The sequence below is a fragment of the Ambystoma mexicanum genome, chromosome 1q (assembly GCF_040938575.1).
Source record: "Ambystoma mexicanum isolate Mex_15411 chromosome 1q, UKY_AmexF1_1, whole genome shotgun sequence".
NCBI lineage: Eukaryota > Metazoa > Chordata > Amphibia > Caudata > Ambystomatidae > Ambystoma > Ambystoma mexicanum.
In genome coordinates this window covers 924,271,159-924,291,216 of record NC_090922.1, presented here as the reverse complement: position 1 = coordinate 924,291,216, position 20,058 = coordinate 924,271,159, and the positions used below count along the sequence as shown (strand labels likewise).

General features: G+C 46.6%; 1 protein-coding gene across 4 annotated transcripts in view; it reads left to right on the top strand.

Moving 5' to 3' along the window:
• LOC138538879 (glyoxal reductase-like) overlaps window positions 1–20,058 on the top strand; it is a 1,290,729-nt gene that overhangs the window by 421,637 nt on the left and 849,034 nt on the right. For all 4 annotated transcript variants that reach the window (XM_069641561.1, XM_069641562.1, XM_069641563.1 and 1 more), the window contains exon 2: window positions 5,514–5,762. In XM_069641561.1, coding sequence (XP_069497662.1) covers window positions 5,514–5,762 — 249 coding nt within the window. The remainder of the gene's footprint in view (window positions 1–5,513; window positions 5,763–20,058) is intronic.

Below are 20,058 nucleotides of genomic sequence, written 5' to 3'. Positions count from 1 at the left end.
GTACAGGCCCAAAAGATTGCATTTTGGCATGGAAGGCATGATAAATCGGACTCTTCTAGCGGTCTTGGCACATAACCATAATGTTGGCCGTCAACAAAGTAGGACGACCGGAACTTTAGGGACGCTTCGCTACAATAAGGCCTTCACTAAAAGAAGTAAACAATGGGTGATCAAACCAGTGTTTGAGGATATGCAATATGAGTTTATTGAGAGACTTATCGTAGATGTCCTCGATAGGCACATACATGGAGTGGTGAACGAACCTATGCAGGGGACAACTGCATTGCCACCCAACATTGCCTCTGTTCCATGTCCACCTAAAGCAGAGCTCATTGAGAAATACACATCACGGTTTAAATGATTGTAATTCGATTGTCTGTTCTCTCGAGTCTCCTCATGTTGCAGGCCCATTGCAATTAAACCAAACAGTAATATAAATCATTTTTACAAAAATTATAGAATGTTTCCATATTACAAACACATGGCCGACCCATAGGGACAATAAAAAAAAAGGCACGCAGACAAGATGCCCTTACACTAACTGGAGCTAACTAGAAATGTGTGCTCGCTCAAAGTGAAGGTCAGCTGCTTTGATGTTTTGCTCGGGTGGCGGAACGGCCCACGACCCAATATAAGGTTCTATTGTGATTTGACCTTGACAGGCCGGGACCATCCTGAAAGACTAAGAAAAGATAATGAATAAAATTTCAGAAACAAAACGATGAGCCACGTTCATTAGAAGAAGTAACGTCGGCAAAGAAGGAGTGGTGTTTCGGGTCTGCCCTACACAGAGACACAATGGAAAATGCAAATATAATGTAAGTAACTTTTGATGAGTTTATACCGCAATTTCATTACTATACAGTGGCTTTAAAGACGGGTTCAGTTGTACTTGTTCGTTCTATGTGGCATAGTGTTTTCTACCGCGCACTATCTGGAGGAGAAACATCTGCTTTTACTGAAGCACCTCAAAACCTTCCTCTTTGCTTCTGCTTTCTCTCTCCCTATCCACTGCTACAACTGGTCCACTGTCTGCGACCTCGGTCCTGGGCCCTTCCACTCTCCACCTGCACTGCCTCCCTGTCAACCCCTGCACTGGGGGACTGTCTCAGTATCCTACAGCCCCCCCTTCACAGCACTTGTTCTGCACTTACCTTGCACTTGCCACCAGCTGGCCCTATTTATTTATTATTTTATGCTACTTACCTTGTACTCCACTCCCCCCCCCTCCATGCCTCGCCACGCCTTTAAACACTTGTGTACACCCAGTAGCGCTGTCCTCGCTATGAAATGAATAATTTTAATAAGGATCTGATGGTGAGACTAATTTCATTTTTTATGTTTTTAGGTACATCATTCACTACTGTCTGTGTCACGAGTACCAGACACCGGCGGACGGCTTCTACAGCCGCCAGTTGCTTCTCCGCGTGAACAACGTTACCACCCTGACCATTTTATGGGACGATCGCCAAGTACAAGTATGCCCTTACGCGGTACTAACGGTTAGATGCAACATACCTACCGTTGTGGTGGCCTAGTGCCTCGTTGTTGGAACAGCCATGCGATTATCAGTGCGACAGAAGAGCTTATTTTTATCGTAAACCAACACCCTGTGTACTGCACACGAACATCGCTTCCCTCAAGACGAACTAATTTGGATCGAGAGCAAAGAAAAATGCAAATCGCTGAATATTCTCTAAACATTTGATGTCCAATAAACGTACTTTGCCAAATGTACAATCTTGCCGTTTGCTTTTAAACCACGGTTTCACATTCCGAATTGTGGTGCTGTATTGTGAGATGCTCTAAGACCCTGTGTACAGCAAAGGACCATCGCGTTCCTCAATACGAACTTTTTGGAACATGAGCAAATAAAAATGCAAATCGCTGAATATTCTCTAAACATTTGATGTCAAATAAATGTACTTTACCACATTTACAATCTTGCGGTTTGATTTCAAAGTACAGTTTCATATTCCGAATTGTGGTGCGCTGTATTGTGAGCTGATCTGTGTTGATTTCCGGGGTCTGTGTGGAGTCGCGTAGAAGACGCCTGGGCGCGTTTGCCTACGCAGCTCAGTCACGTCACGGATAGAGGCGGGGAATATGAATGTTTTGATAAAGTCTGTTTCAGGGGCGGGGGATTTGATTTAGTGCCGCAAAGGCAGGTGAGCCAGGTCGATGCGGCGGAATGATAGGATTATCACAAAATGGAGGCTGATTTCGAGTGCGATAAGGGGCGAAAAGTCGGGTAAGGTCCATAGGAAAGTTTCCTACGATCTACCGATTTATGCTTACAAACACATGGCCGACCCGTAGGGACAATAAAAAAAAAGTCCCGGAACTCTCCTTTAAGTGAAGTTTGTGCTTATTAGGTCTAAGTTTGAGTGGAGCAATTTTGTCAAATGTAGTAAGCATAACTTCATTATACTCGTTGACCATTGTGCTTGGATCCAAGTAGTCTGCCAGTGAGTTGAGGGTTTGAAGAATGGCTGGGATCACATTGTCCACTGTGATATTCTTTTTGTTCCTTTTTTAAGCAAGGTGGGGCAATTGGAGTGACCAACTGGAGTGGTCTGATGGTGGACAGTGTGAAAGACACGAGGAAGTGGTCAGTCCACAGTTGCGGGGAGATAGAAGTGATGTTGGCCGTACAATTGTAGTCAGCCACCCAATCCAGAGTTCGCCCTTTGTTGTGGGTAGGTTTGTACATTTTTTGGGAAAGTCCAAGTTTGGACAGAATATTGGCTATGTTTAAGGCGTGTTTATCTAGCAGGTCGTTAAATCCTAGATTGAGGTCACCAACTAGTAGTAGTTGAGTGGTCGTTTTCAGGTTATTAGACAATAGATTGGAGAAATCTTCCTCAAATGTGCCCAATGGGGGTATCGGGTAATATTATCCCCATATAATCGCTGTATATAATATCGCCGGGAAAATATTATATGGGTGAATATATATATAGGGACAGGGGCAGGAAAAAAATAAAAAAAATAAAAAATAAAGTTAAAGAAAAGTGTTTGGGGTTGTGGGGGTGTCCCCCGCATGTTCCATGCAATAATGTCCCCACAAAAAACAGCCATTTTTCGGCAATATTTTTGCATGGCGATATTTTTGAGGGGACATTATTACATGGAACCGCAATGGGCCAGGAGGTCTATAGATTAGATGGATGGCGAGGGACTGAGAATTGATTAGAGGGAGTTTAAAGGTGAGGACTTCACAAGATTGCATAATTTGTGGGGGAGCAGGTCTCGGAGCGAGGCTTGTTTTAGATATAATGGCAATTCCTCCACCTCGTGTTTTATCTCTGTCCTGTCTGGATAATGTGTCGCCGTCTGGGACAGCTAGCGATAAGTGGTCCTGCAACATCATGTAGCCATGATTCAGAGAGGGCCAGGAAGTCCAAGTTATCTGCCAATATAAGGTCAGCGATGTCTGTTGCATGGGCAACCAAGGACCTAGCATTTATAAGGGCTCCTTTGATTAGGTGAGCCTCCGTAGTGGCTGAAGCAGGGATCGGGGTAGTTAGTTTGCGCACAGTATGTTGTTTCATGGTGTCATGCGAGATAGTAGTGTGGCTAGCATGGTTGTAGTTGGCCATATTGGCATTAATGCCCTTTTCACGGATGAAAAGGTTCTTGTTCATTCTCTTGTTAATTTGGGGGATAGATCTCGTGAGGGGTTTATACAGTTTGGTTAGTCTAGATCAGAGTCTAGAGTTCCTATGATTTATAGTGCAAGGGATGCTTGCATGTATTATCAATATAGTTGAATAGTTGGATTGGCCCGAGACAGGAGGGCAATCTCATGACATTATAGTTAGGTTGGGTGGGGCTAGAGCAACGGGGGAGGGAGCCAGTCACAATAGCCAAGGAGACTAGTGATAAATAAGGTGGTGAGAGTGTGCAAGTTGTAGGAGAAGGTCTGCATGTTTGATAGCGATAAGATAGTGGTTGGACACTACAGTGGCCCATGGGTGGGCAGTGATTCAGTTCAGTAGGAGCAGGTGGGCAGTAGCCTAAGTAGGCACGCTTAAACAATAGGCTGAGTAAGTGGGCACACTTCAACTGGAGGCTAAAGCAATGGGCACATGCTTAATCAGTGGGCACACTTCAACTGTAGGCTAAAACAATGGGCACACAAGAGCAATAGGCTAGATTAATAAGCACACTTAAGCTGTAGGCTGAATCAATCAATGGGCACAGGAGCTATGCCTAGAGTTTAAAAAAGCAGTAATCAGGCAGTAACACAAATGGGCATTCAGAATGCGAGGGGCACTTTGCTGCCGCGTTGTGGGCTGGGAGCATGAATCAAGCATAACAGGGGTAAGCGGTCAGTGTAATTACAGAGCTAGGCAAGCAGTAATCCAGTTTTTGTAGTGCCACAATGTAGGCATGCAGGTGCAAGTATCGGACAGGGCAATATTTGAACAGATCATATAGGTGCTAGGAGTAACAGGCAAGATATAACTTACATGCACAGCTTGGATGCACAGGAAATGGAGCAGAGTACATTGGCGGTCAGGCCCGAGCAATGATGTGTAACTGCTTATGATGTGGCAGTGCCGTGAGGCTAAGTCAGAGGTGGTAGTTTAGGCTCAAAGTCATGTTAGTGAGGATACGATTTTAAAACAGTAAGTTTAGTGTTGCAAGCAAAGACATGCTGATGAGCCAACAGGGAGCTTACCATGTAGAGGGAGTCCAGATGTGTGATGTATTGAATGCTGTATCGGGTCTGCAACCTGTGGCTATGCATATGTTTTGGAATACAATTTTCCATGAAGCCCACCATTTACTATGCTGTGCAGGGATGATGGGAGTTGTAGTCCAAAAGATTTGGAGAGCCAAAGGTTGCAGACCCCTGCTTTAGATCTTCAAGATGAATGGGCTATTGATTATAATTATAAGCTGCGAATTTGCAAAGCATACGCAGAGTGGACTCAATATAAAACATTGTATGTGTATCACTGTTCTCAGGTGAGGATTATCTCAGATATATGAGAAAAATATTTAATTGACATTAAGGGGCTTTTGGCTAGGACATTGTACCTGAGAATGAGACTGGGAACTCTACCTCCTGTTCAAAGACGACTTCCTCTGTTTGAGGTGCCCTTTTTGTGAGGCGTCTGTTGAGTGTTTTCAGCACTTTATTTTGATGTCCTGTATAAATAGGTATTCGTCAATATAATTTAAATATGGAATAAGATAATCGGCTATGGGTGATTACCTATGTGGAAACTCATTTCGTAATGTGGCTAAGTGATTTGATGATGAAATAGTGATTCATTTGGATATTCGACATTCACTTTGCCCTTGCTTTAGGATGGTGAAAGCTAAACTGTTTAAATATATTTTTATTGAATTGAATTATTATATTTCGTTAAAAACGTTAGCACGTGTTGTCCTTTCACACACAAAAATGAATAATGATACAGTACAAAAAGTTGATTACAAAATATCACATTAAAGTCTTTTTCTCCAAAATAATTGTGTTCTTTTACCATCTGTTTTAGGAACCTCCCACCATGGAGGCTACTCTCATGAAGCTGTTGTCTTTGCCCTCCAAAAGTGTGGCCTTCGCCATATTGATACAGCTAAGAGATATGGCTGTGAGTCTCAACTAAAGGAGGCTATACGTGAGAGCGGTGTTAGGCGGCAGGACCTCTGGATCACCACCAAGCTCTGGCCCAGCGACTATGGATTTGAGAAGACGCTGCAAGCATGCCTGGACTCATGTCAACGGCTTGGCCTGGACTATTTGGGTAATTTTTCATTGTTCGCATATTGTGATTAATTGGTAGCATCTGTCACTCATTCCGGTGGTGAGGAATGCATGCATTACTATATACTAAAGCCTGGTCTGTGGCTCAGTGGGCTAATGCATCCACTACAGGGGCCTGTGTTTGACCTAATGTTCACAGGTTCAAATCCCGGCAGGTCCACTCAGCCTTTCATCCTTCCAAGGACGATAAAATGAGTACCATTAAGTTGGGTAAGAATAAACATCTGTTATTAGCGCTTCAGGGGTGAACATGCGCTTTACAAATACGCCTGATATGTTATGGTGTTCCAGGCAGGCCACAGTGTCTCTTCCCCATGCTGCATCCCACTGTCCCCAGTTGCCACCCATACCCACTTGTGCACCCCTTGCCACATTGGCGCCCGTTTCCCAGTCCTCGGAAACCCTCGTACCCCCCTCTCCCATCCCCCACACTCAGCAATGGTGGCTAGCTTTGTAGGTTTGTTTATGGGAATTTGGGGTGCACAACTCCCAAATCTCTATTTTAAAAAAAGCCATTATCCCCACCGATTCACATTGCCGGGATGCTAATAGCTGCATACTTCTCGAATGGTGGCTTACCAACTGGTAACGGCCCAGGACGCATGTCTACCTTAGGCCCAACTTCCATTACCTGCTGGTAAAGCTCCCCTCATTGGTGTATATCGCTTAAGGATCTAAACCGGATGCATTATACAAGCACCTTCAAAAAGCCTGTTCATTCACAACTCTGGAATACTTGACCTTGGCTGGAGGTAGGTGTAGGTTGACTCTGTTGCACTGCGTTGTCTCTCAATGGCAATGAACGGTCATCGTACTGTGATTTACTATTTGGTTACAATCTCTCTTGTAATATTTGACAAATAAACAAATCATTGAGTGCTAATTTTGTATTGTCTTTTGATAATTGCTTTGTAGATGAGCTGCTTGATGAGGGTTGTGCTAATGGCCCTGCCGCTAACTGCACATGAATAAAGTCTCACAAAAAGCTACTTCACACCACCTGTAAACACGCACTGCGGAGTCTCATTGTTAAATATAGAAAATGATTTGCCAATCATAAACATATTAAGAAACGGATCAAACTGCACATTTCCTTTGTTTATTTTAGCTGATATTGGTTAGCTAGTTAATTATTTCCAATCACAATGGTACAGTCAACCACATCAACTTTATTCAGATACTCAAAATAATCCATCAAAGTACATAAAAAAATAAATACAAATCCAATAAAACAATAAATTACCAAATCGACAACCATCATACAGATATAGGTCTTTCGCCTACCTAACTGCACCAAATATGATGATATAGTCTGTTCTAACCAAATAATCCTTGCTATGTACAATTCTTCAGTTCCTGAGAGACATCAAGCATTTTATTTTAGGATAGCCTTGATTTCTTCAGTGCATTCTTGTAGTTAGTCAACATGTGCCCAATGTTTCTTGGCGTCCTGACACTTTTTCAAGGCAAAATATATTGTCCATTCTATTTTTCAACGTATCCAATCAGTTTACTAAAATGTAATCAACATAGGATACCTATCGGTACACTACAAGGACTTCTTTTGCCTAGGAATTCTCAAAAATGTGATTCTCCTTTTGATGCTCCCAATACTACTCTTAATACTACTTAATATAAGGTCCATTTTAGACTTCAAGATAGTTATACAAATAACTGTTGAAAAAAACATTCCATGGGTGTTACATTGACTATCCATGCTATACATTATTATTATGTTGCAAACAGCGTGTTCCTCGTCATGATATTCTGCAATGCTATATGTCTATTTAGTTGCTGTTTGGTTTACTTTGGAATCTGGTTGCTTAATCAGTGGTGTTTTGGTTCAAATTCTGTAAATGAAATTTAATAAATATTGCTTATGTTGTTGTCTCTTCTATTACTGCATGTTATTTACATATAATTGTGTTCTATCACATGTTTACTCCCATTCACATTCTGAACCCCAGTATCTAAGCATGTTTTGCATTGTGTTCCAATGCACGACATTCCTAGGCCTGATATTGCTGTCTTCATCGGGTACTGTGTACAGTTGGAATGGTGAAGGCCTTAGTCTCTCCATTCAAAAATTTGTAACATGCGCTCTACTAGCCCAAATATGCATCAAAGTTTGTGATATCTACTATGACGGGTCAGTAATGCAAGGCGGACAACTGCTTGTAGATTTCTCAAAATATGCCATTTTATTAAAGAAATTATATAAAGAAAATACATTGCTTGCCCTAATCTACAGAGGAATTCCCTACCTAGTCTAAAGGCTAAGGGAACATTCTCTAGCATGGGAAAACTGTCCATCACACTAAACAACAAACATACAACGGAAATTATATAACAGAACAATATAATAAACACTATCATAACAATGTTTGAATGGCCTTCTCCTGTCCTGGGTAAGATCCCTTCCCCACGATTCAAAGTAAACTCCAAAATGTTCAGCAAAAGAAAGGTTTTGAACCAGCTCTTGAAAGTTCAAAGTCAAAGAAATAGTGCATCGAACAAAAATCCACTGGTAACACATCTTTGTTCCAGGATGAAAAGGTCCCCTTCCGGCTTTCAGAAAATAAATGACACCAAATGTAATCCTCGTTATGATGAGGTGTCTCTTCAGATAGTTAGCCACAATTCAAAAAGAAAGTATAATGTTCATACTGTCAACAGCATAAATTTCCTAATCAACAGTTGGACTTCGTTAGTTACAGGATCTACATTGGTTTATCTATCAGGATGTTTTCCTACCGCTACTGTTTCAACTTTCACAATTCTCCTGTTGGTACTACGAGAACAGTCACCTTCGTGCCACAGTACTTTAGTTGTTACGACTACTTCAAGGTTACATCCTCTGACAGCTTAATATACCTCTATGATTTCAGTATTACTACAACAGCTCAGTATGTTGTAATTGGATGGAATTGCGGGCGTGTGTGGAATGTTGTTCCAGCTTCATGGACCCACACGGGCCAGTTGGTTTATGGGCTTCTCTGGTGGCGGCTGCTGCTGGGGGTCCAGGAAATAAAGCTGTTAAATAACTTACCGGACTCAGCTTATTTCACTGGCGACGAGGCTGGACCCCCACACCCATCGCGTGCTGCAGTGTGCGTGCCTGTAGCCTCGGTTGGGTTGGCAGGGAGCAGGTGCTACGAGGCCAGGCTCGGGGCCCGAGTCGCCGCGTATTTAAGTGGATATGAGGGGCATCCGAGTGGCATCCACCCTCGAACTGTGGCAGCCCGCCAGGTCTCGGGTGCAGCGTACCCCTGGTGAAGGGGTGAGCGCCCTCTAAGGTGTCCCGGAGGGCCGCGGCAGTCCGCCAGGCCCGTTGTGCTGTTTGGACGGGTCGGAGACCAGGCAGTTCTTTGGAGCGTGGGAGGAGCCCCTCCGCTGTGTTACTGCTGCAGTTCGTTCCACTCTTCGGCCCGCAGCAGGGTGCGTGGCTCACTGGAGGGGCCTCCGCATATCCGCCTGTAAACATACGCGGTGTGCGTAGCTCTGTGCGGCTGTGACAGCCGCAGCCCCACTCCAGCTTCGCTGTGCCGGCGTTTGTTGTCCCTTTGGGCATTCCATAGCCGGGAGCGTTGTTAGCTTCGACGACTCCGGTGACGGCTTCTTGGGACACGCCCCCCTGGTGTGGCTATCAGGAACTGACATGGAAGTGAGGCCAGCGTTTGCGGCGCAACGGGGGAGGGGGCAGCACTGATAATATAGCATTGACGTGGAAGGCTCCTGGCGCCCTCAGCGACCTAATTTGGATGCTTGTTTTTTTGTTTTTATTTTTGCAACCTTGTCAAGGCGAACTGCATTGAACCCTGAGGTTTGACACAACCTCACACCAGGTGAGCACATGAAATCTGGGCATAGTGGGATACAGTTTGCCTATTGTGACGATTGTTGAACCAAAAAAAAAAAACAAACACATTCTGCCACCACTGCGTTTGGAGACTAATACCTGGTTGCTAAACATGTTGCATACAGCGGCCAGACCTCCACCTGCATTTCTGCCGACACCAGGCGAACCTGCTGCTCCTTGGGACCAGTGGGTTGACTCTTTTAAAGTTTACCTAGGAGCAGTTGGTGGTTCCAAGTTTAATGATGACGAGAAGGAGGCAGCATTGTTAAACTGCATTGGCACCGAGGGATTAAGAGTTTTTCGACATCTGCCTGGTGAGGATGTGACTGTTCCGGGCAGTGGTGAGGGAGATAGGATAGTGAGCCCATATGAAACGGCATTGAAAAAACTGGAAGTTCGCTTTGAAAAGAGAATGAATGTGGTACTGGAGCGATACAAATTTTTTTCCAGAGCACAAGGATCTGGGGAATGCATTGATGCTTATGTGACTGCATTACAAGCCCTGATGGCTACTTGTAGATTTTCTGGGAACTTGGATGAGTACATTAGAGGCCAAATAATGATGAAGACAAGCAACCAATAAATCAGGGAAAGACTCTGGATCGAAAGCGATCCGCCACTGGAAAAGGTTTTGGAAATTGCCAGAGCAATTGAGGCCTCTAGGGCAAGTGTACAGATTGTCACCGAAAGAGAAAACTCCAGGAATGGGGTTTAAGCTGTTTTGCCTCAGAATAGGGGTGGGGGAATGGAAAACAGAAAAGGGGTTGAAAAAAGTAGCAACCAAAGTGGAAAATGGTCCAAGGGGAAGGAGTTTTGCCGGAAGTGTGGTTGGTCTAAAGTTTGTCCTGCTGGTAATATGGAATGTAGGAAAGGTAAACGTACTGGCCATTTTGCCCGCATGTGCAAGTTCAATGGGGTGGCCAATGTAGTACCGGGGGAGGGTGCTTCTATTCAGGAGGTTATGGCCATCAGTAAGCCTGAGCAAGGTGTAATTTTGCATGTGGACAGGATGGCTCGCAAGGGTCCATGGGTCTCAGTATTAGTGGATGACCATCCTTTGGAGATGTTAGTTGATTCAGGGTCACCTTACACCTTAGCGGCTCCTGAAGTGTATGTAGAAAAATTGGGGAAAGGAGATCGCTACATTGCAGCCGGCTGATATCAACCCTAGTGCTTATGTGCAGAATCCCATTTAGGTATTGGGTTACAATTGGTCCATTTGAATTCAAGGGCAGACAGGCCACTGGCATGTTGTATGTGGCACACAAAGGTACCAGTATACTGGGTTGGGATGAACAGGCGGCTTTGGGTATGGGGATACGCCCGGGAAGGGAAGTTCCGTGCTTAGTGTTTCGGAAGTGGGAGAAGGTTGTGGTCAATGGACATCAGAGTCACTCAAAGCTGAGTTTCCTGAAGTTTTTTCCGATACCCTGGTTAAGCTCAAGGGATTTTCCCATTGCATTATTCTAAAGAGGGGTGCCATACACAAGGTACATAAAGTGAGAGGTGTTCCTGTGATGGCAAAGGAGGATTTAAAAGTGGAGTTAAGTAAATTGATGGGGCTGGAATTATTGAGCCTATTGAGTCCTCTGAATGGCTGTTTCCTTTGGTTCTGGTTAAAAAAGGGGATGGAAGCATCAGCATGTGTGTGGGCCTCCGAGAATTAAATTCAAGTATTTGGATTGATCGCCATCCCTTGCTGAACATGAATGAATTGCTGTTGACCCTGGGAAGGGCAACTTGTTTTTCCACGCTGGACTTGTCTGCTGCGTACCACCAGATTGATCTGCACATTGACTCTAGGCCCCTAACTTCTTTTGTGATGCCGTTTGGGGCTTATCGCTTTTGTCGTATGCCCTTTGGACTGGCATCGGCATCTGCTGTTTTCCAACGTTTGATGCAAGAGCTCTTTGCAGGTTTGCCTGGGGTGTGTTACTTTCAGGATGACATTTTGGTGTGGGGTAAGTGTAGGAGGGAGTATGACATCAGGCTTCTGGAAGTAATGAAGGTGCTGAAGGAGAAGGGTCTAACGGTGAAATTGACAAAGTGCCAGATAGGAGTAGACAAGGTAACGTATCTGGGCCATACCTTGAGCTCCGAAGGAGTGAGTCCTAAGGCGGGTCTGGTTCAGACGATGAAAGATACCTTGGTCCCCACCAGCAAGGATCAGCTGCAGGCATTTCTGGGGTTAGTGGAGTATTATGTAAAATGTATACCGAATTATTCTGAGAAGACTGTTGCCATGAGAGCTTTAATGAAGAAATCGGCCAGGTTTGTGTGGTCTGATGAGTGTGGTAAGGAGTTTGTTGCTGTGAAGAATGACATTGAGAATTTCCCATGTCTAAGATCATTTGACCCCAAATTCAAAACCATGCTCACTGTTGATGCTAGTGACATGGGTTTGGGGGCAGTTTTGGAGCAATGGAGTGATGGGGAGCGCAAGACGATGGCGTTTGCATCGAGGACTTTGAGTTGAGTGCAGGTACTCTGTTATCGAGAAAGAGGCGTTGGCTGTGGTTTGGGCGTCAAAACACTTCAGGACATTCCTCTGGGGCATTCCATACGGGTCAGAACTGATCATAAGCCTTTGGTTCAGGTATTCTCCACTCGTGGTGTTGTTGCAGTATCTCCAAGGATAGCTAGGGGGTCTGTTGAATTGCAATAATACAACTTTAGCATGCAGTATGTACCTGGGAAACAGAATGTGGTGGCTGACTGCCTGTCGCGGCTGCCCGCTTTCGAGCAGGCAAGGTCTTATGGTAGTGATGTGAGTGAAGAGGGGAATTTGCAAGAGTGTCAGATTACTTGTATCACCCCAGCTGTGGATAAGGCAGTTTGGGATGATGAGAGCGACATGTATGCAGAATTGAACTGGATAAGAGAGGGTCTCAGCAAGGGCTGGGAATCGATTAAGGATAGACCGGAAGGGAGAGGGTACATCCAGGTCCTGAGTGAGTCAGCTGAAGGTCCTTGGGGTGTGTCCAGAGGTGTCAAATTGGTGCCACCGGTTAGCTTGAGGAGCGGAATTGTGGATTTGGCTCATGCCGGACATCTAGGGCGTTCCCTAACCAAGAGGAAGCTACGGGAGGAGTATTGGTGGCCCTCCATGGATCGGGATGTTGAGACAGTAGTGAAGGATTGCTTTGCGTGTGCCTCTAGTGATAAGAGCAAAGTGGTATATCCTCAGCCTATTCATCCTGTTGAAGTGCCTAGGGAAGTTTGGTCCAAGGTAGCGTTGAATATCATGGGTCCTTTTGAGTGTTTACAGCAAGAGTATAGGTTTTTGTTGGTTCTGGTAGACTACACGTCTAGGTGGATAGAGGTGGTGGCATTTGGAAGGGTCACCACCGATTGTGTCATCGCCTTTCTGAAGAAGGTATTTGATAGGGAAAGGATACCAGCTAGTCTGGTCACTGATAATGGCATGCAGTTTACTTCTAAAGCCATGAAGGAGTTTTTGGGGCAGTGCGGGATGGAACACCATCGCAGGGCTTTGTATAATCCTAATGCAAATGGCCTGGTGGAAAGGGCCAATGGTACCATTAAGGGTGCCATACCATTGGCTTTGGCGAATGGGCTAGATTGGAAAGAGATTGTTTCTGAGTATTTAGCTGCATACCGCAGAACCCCGTCAGTCATTACGGGGAGATCACCTTTTGAACTCATGAGGGGGAGAAAACCGGGTACCACCCTCAGACCTCTGGCATTGGGCGGCAGTGGCCCGTGTGGGATGGATTTGGAAAGTGTTCATCAAAGAGTAGTGGCTCGCCAGGAGGCTGTAAGATCGTCCCAAAAGAATAGGAAGGAATTTCAAGTGGTGTCGGGGGATATGGTTTGCATAAAAAATCCCAGATTTGTTCAGAAAGGTGGGAGTGCGTTTTTACCTGCCAGGAAAGTGGTTAAAAGTGGGAAAGGACATGTACGGTTGGAGGATGGTTCCACTTGGAGCAAGAGACACGTAGTGGTCCTTGATGGTTGTAAGAGCCATGTCAATGAAGATGTTACTGATGAAGCAGGTAATGTTTTGGATTTTAAGCCTGACAGGGTGGATGAAACAGTGGGCAAGGAGGTGGATTGTGGTGTGAGTGGGGCAGGGGTGGAACATGCTGTGGCTGACCAGAATGGTGGTGATGTGGGAAGTATGGCTGAAGAAGAGCATGTTGGGGAGGGGGCATCCAGCTAGACGTTGTGGACCTCCTGTTAAATTGAAGGACTATGGCCCTCATTACGACCCTGGCGGAATTCGAAAAACGATGGCGGAAATGTAATACCGCCATCGAATACCGCTCGTTGCGATTATGACCCGTCACCGTAAAGTACGATGCCATTAGGGACACCGTAGTGAACGCTAACTGCACCAAGTACGCGCACGCGCGCCTTGCAAAACCGTAATTTCCGCCATGGCGCAACGGTACGCAAATTCTGACCCTAGCGGACATTTACTTAACGCCATCAAGCATGGCGGAAAGTACCATTCCGCCATGGTGAGAATTACGGCATCGCGAACCAACCGTAAATGGCCCTACTGAGTGCCTGTACTCCACTCCCTGCCCACATTGCACAACTCCTCGTAGGCGCAATGTAGTCACACTATGCAACCAGTGAAATGTACAAGTCACCCATGCATGCCAACGAACAAATGCATGCAGGGGCTCCAAGTGCCTTGTGAGTGGCCATCCATATTTGGCATGTCACCATAGCTGTACTGATGCAGCACAGGCATGTGAAGGTTCAAGTACACCAAAATGAACTGAAATATTCCATGAGACAAAACAACAATAGTCCCCCATCGCTTGCCACCAATGTAAATCAACATTCAAAGCAGTATCCTGAGGGAGACTGCACCAGCCCTGTACTCTTGCCAGTAGACAAACCAACCATCAGCATAAGCATGTACCACACAAGTTGGCAGAGTGACTGAGCAGCCAGGCTCATCTCAAGAGAGGCCAATGGGAGCTGTAGGGCACAGATGGCACGAATACAGAAGCAATTCCAATGGACCTGACCTCAGTCTCCCTCCAAGAAACGCACGCAAACACAGGCACCTGTGACCAGCCATTTTCTGATAATCCCATCATTCCACCAATCCACCTGGCTGACCGGCATCTGTTGCACAAAAGCTAATCCCCCGCCCCTGAGCATGACATCATAAAAACAGTCATAATGGCAGCCCCTATCCTTGACCTTACTGGGCTTCGTAGGCAAACGCGGCCAGTACAGTACCACACAACTCTACTCAGAAGCCGGAACCCAATGCAGATCAACTCACAATACATCGTGCCACAAATCGGAATATGCTACATCACTAGCAAAGAATAACGCTACACGGTTAATATCGGAATATAAATTTAATGCACATCAAAATCACCAAGCCCATACAGCCATTTGCTCATAAACTCCCAAATAATTTTCATTACTGTGGGCTGCATCCGCAATAAATGACCAGCTTCTTCTTGTGTGACGCCCTGTTACTTCATGGTACACAGGGGCTACATTTACGTTCAAAAAGGCAACATGGAAGCGCCTAGAACCGCAGGGCCGTCCCATGAAGTAGGCACTAGTCCAACTGAAAGGTTGATATGTTGCTCCTAGCCACTAGAACTGCGTAAGGGCATGTGGCCCTTTGGCGATCGTCCCATAAGATCGTAATGGTGCTCCACTGATTAACTCGAAGCTGCAGGTGTCGACTGTAAAAGCCATCTGCAGGAGTGGCGTACAGATGGCAGCGGCAAAAGGGGAGGAGATACCTGTCACCCAAATGAAAAAATAAATAATAGTATGGGCATCCGAACTTCATATGTATTACTCACTTCATTCAACACACTAAATCTACAACCATATGCATGCTAGCCCACTCAAAAGGATTAATTTCACCGAAAAATCACTTGCGAATCACAACGATATAAATCGAGGTGAATACACTATTACAAACGAGTGTTTGTGTGCATGCGTCTGTTAAAACAGAATCCATTAGATGGGATTAGTAACGTGCATAGACACAAGTGTTTGAAGGCGCGTCGAGACAGGGAGGGTTCAACAAGGGCAGATAGACGATGGTCCCACTATGGCAGCTTTGCATCACATAGCGCAGGGGAAAGGGATAGATTCCAAAAAGCCATGTACATGGCAAACTCTCAATTAAATCATCTGTCCATGCATCCATTCATCATTCCCTCATCCCGGTATAAAAACGCCTGAATATTTACTCACATAACATTTGAAATTTCCATTGAGTCTGTGCGTAATGCAGTCTGCAAAATCCACTGTGCTCCTGCCCGGATTTCTAGTGTAGTGAAGTAACATGTATTTGGGAACGTCCTGCCTTATCGTCCACTAAGCTATTGCGCATCCCATTCAATTCATATCAATCATTGCATTCTCGTCATGGGCCCTGTCCCAAGGACATTCAACAATAGAACGTTATATTTCCAGTCAGACCTGTGGGCGTCTCCTCGCCGCTAGTTGAAAACCAAAAGCGCTGTCCTTCGAATTCCTCATTTGCAACATCACGTCGAAAAGGCATCTGTGAACGCTTGAATTCACAAATACATCTATGTAGTGCGGCTGTGTGTGAAAATGGTAACTGGCTTCAATCACTAATGGGACTCCCCGCCCGTCGGTGAACGTCGGTACAGCGCTGCATGAGGGTCCACCGTTGATCGAGTACTACATTCCACTGACCCTTCACAAGTTTGTTCGCGACTGCAAATATACTATGTGAAACAATGGGACCATAGCAGAATTAACATATAAACCAATATTTCACTGCCATCGGGATTAAATACATGATTGTAATTGCAAGATGCCATGCGTCAAATTGCAGTGTTGTGTGCGGGACGTGCTCGCCCAAAAGTTATTGCAGCTGGCACAGGTGGAATGAATCACCACAGGTGGAGGCTATACAGCCTGAAAACACATAAATTGCACACCCAAACCCCTCCCACAACCACACCCACTCCAAAATGCTACCGACAGGACTAGCGATGTTGGGCCTGGGGGACCTGATAGCACTGCAAGTACTCCAACTTCAAGAAGAAGACGAACACCAACTACTACAACAACCGGCCGCACAGAGGAGACGCAGGAGGAGGAGGAGGAGGGCAAGGCAGGGGCAGCAAGGCCCACCAGCACAGCCACTACCACCACGCAGGCAGCCCGCAATCCCACGCCTCCGAGCTAATCCGTTCAACCTCACTGCTGAGCAGATCCACACCCTCTACCGTTTGGACCGGGACACCATAACCGCCATTGTCAACATGACACACGCTGACCTTGTCAGCATGATAGATAGCCCAACCGCCATCCCACCCCTACTGAAGGTGGTGTCTGTACTCCACTTCCTGGCCACAGGCACCTACCAGCACACAGTCGGACAGTTGCATGGCATTTCACAGCCACTATTGTCACGGACACTATTCCAAGTGCTCGATGCACTCCTGAAGCACACAGACGACTACATCTCTTTACCACGCTCGGAGCAGGAGCTTACAAACACAAAAGTGGGATTCCATGCACTTGGCGGCATACCGGGTTGCATTGGTGCCATCGACTGCACCCATGTGGAATTGGTTGTCCCACATGCCATGGAGGTCCAGTACCGCAACCGGAAACAATATCATTCTATCAATGTACAAATGGTGTGTGACTCCAACAGGATCTTTACACATTGTTGTGCCCGATTTCCAGGATCAACCCATGATTCTATGGTCTTGAGGAACTCTACAATACCACGCTACATGGAGCGACACGCAGGGCAACGATCCTGGCTACTCGGTGAGTCTCATTTAATGCATGAGAATGTGGGGTAGGTGATGCGTCAATGACCTGGCAGGAAGGGGGTGGGGATGCGTACGTACCAATGTCATTCCACAAACATTCTTCATTGTCCACATACAGGTGATGCCGGGTATCCACTGAAGAGATGGCTCCTTACACCAATCCGGAACCCACAGAACCAGCATGAGGAGGACTACAACCATGCCCACTCACGTACCCGTGTAGTCATAGAACAGGCATTCGGCCTACTGAAGGCTTGTTTCCGCTGCCTCAGCAGGTCTGGCGGGGCACTCCTGTACCGCCATGAGAAGGTTGCAAAGATGGTCATGGCATGTGTCATGCTACACAACATGTGCGTACGTAGAAATGTGGCCGTGCCCCCTGATGCAGAACTGCAAGCACCTGAAGATGGTCATGATGAGGGTGGGGATGTGGCAGCACCTCAAGGAGTCCGCGAGGCACAGGAGGCCCGTGAAATTCGTCAGAATCTCATAGATGCATGCTTCTAGCACTCACGCCTGGTGGCTGTTACATGGACACAGGACTTGTGGCACTGTGTGAGTCTGGAACATGCACAATGTGGACTGTACGCCAAGAAAGGCCTCGTACACAAAGATCAATGTCCACACATCTCATTGGATGAATATGAAGATATGTATAGCAAATGTGAAATGATATTACACACCCAATCGACCCGCCACCCAAAAAAGCCCAACACAACCCCTCCACCCTCCTACCTCCCCCCCGAACACCAGTGTCCAAAGTTGCTCATTGTCAGTGGGCAGACGCTATTGCAAGCCCCCTCTCCGGGTATCAGGGGCACCCCTGCCTGTGGAGCGCAGGTTCCTCCTAGATCTACGTTGGGGGCTGCCCTGGACGGAACTTGCAACGGATGATGTCTCTGCCTGCTCACGTCCATGCATGTCCCTAAGGGTTTGTGAGAGCTCAGTGAGCGCACAGCGGCAAGTTCAGCACATACGTCTTTGGACGTCGCATGCAGTTCCCCCCTCAGGATCTCGGTGCTTCTCTCCATTTGTCCCCTCAGGCTCTCTGTGCTTCTCTCCATTTGTCCCCTCAGGCTCTCGGTGCTTCCCTCCATTTGTGCCCTTAGTGTCTCTGTACTTCGCTCCATTTCTGCCCTAAGTGTCTCAGTAGATGTTTCAATGGCTGCCTTAGAACCCCCACATTCAGCAGCATGCTCCTTGAGGAGCGTGGCCAGTTGCTGCTGTTGCACAATCATCTGCTCGAGGGACTGTTGCCTCTGCTGGGCCATGCCCATTCGCGGTGGTGTCACAGAGGGGCTGATCACCTCATGTTGCCTTGCCACAGGCCTTGTGGGGGTTGGCCAGTCGTCGTCTTGTGGGTGCCCCTGCGTGGTTTCCTCATGGTGTACGGGATGAAACAAACAGGGGGATTGAGACAGGTCATGGATGGGTCCTACATCGACAGCACCGTTTTCTGTGTCGGAGCATGCTGGCATAAAGCAGTGTCACCTATGGTGCTGCTGCCACCAGAAGCAGTGCCTTCTGTGGCATCCATTGGGGGGAACTGTGGTGCTGCTGTTGTGGACATGCTGGCTGCTGGGGTGCCTGTTGAAGTCCCCTCCAGTGTGCTGCCACTTGATTTGTGCTGCTGCCGTGTCTTGATGCGTGCAGCTGAGGTGGAGGGTCTTTGGCCATTGGTCTTGGCCCTCTTTGCAGGTGTGCTGGTAGGGGTGTCCTGAAGCTCGTCGTTTGAATCGGACCCTGTGGTGGAGTAAAGGATGGCGAGCGTTATTTATGGGTCTGTGGAAATTGGAATGGCAATGTATCACATGCATTGGGGTGGTACCTGAGGGTGATTTGGGTCAGGGCCTTGGAGGTGGTCTCATTTTTGGGTGGATTGAGGATGCAGTTATTTTGCAGCCTGCAGTTAGGGTGTGCATGCTGCACATGTAGAGGGTGTTTTTAGGATTTTTACTTATTTATGTATTTAATCTGACTTTTAAAGGGCGCTATCATGGCAATGTATGTGGACGTTCACCTGGACATGTGTTTCTATTGCACTATGGGGACACATGGTACTTCACATGATTGGACATTGTGGATTTAGCATTGTTTTATTTGGGCCACCTACCTGATTCTTCGGATGTCTGCACTCCTTTCTCCATCCCTCCGACTCCCTCTATGCTCTCCATTCCAATGGTGGAGGCACAGATTTCTTCCCAGGGGGTCAACTTGATGGGTGATTCCGATCCTCCCCCGGTAGCTGTGGCAATGTTTCGGTTGGCAGAAAGTATGCTCCGGACGCGTATCCGCAAGTCGTCCCATCGCTTTCTGCATTGTTGTGGGTTGCGGGGTGCGGTCCCCACCGCACTTACCCGCTGTGCCACCAGGGCCCATATGGCCTTCTTGTTCGCAAGTGCCGTCCTGGTCATTTGCGTTGAGAAGACGACAGCAGCATTCTCCTGGAGGGTCTCTGTGAGCACGGTGAGTTCCTCATGGGAGAAGTGGACCTGCCGCTTGCGATCGCACGCTTTTTTAGCAACTTTTCCCATATTTATTTTTTTAACTGGGGTGGCTAACGGGTTGGGATGTGTCTCAGGGTCGGATTTGTAATGGTTGTGTTGGGATTCTGATTTCATAGGTGTACGGCGTGCTGT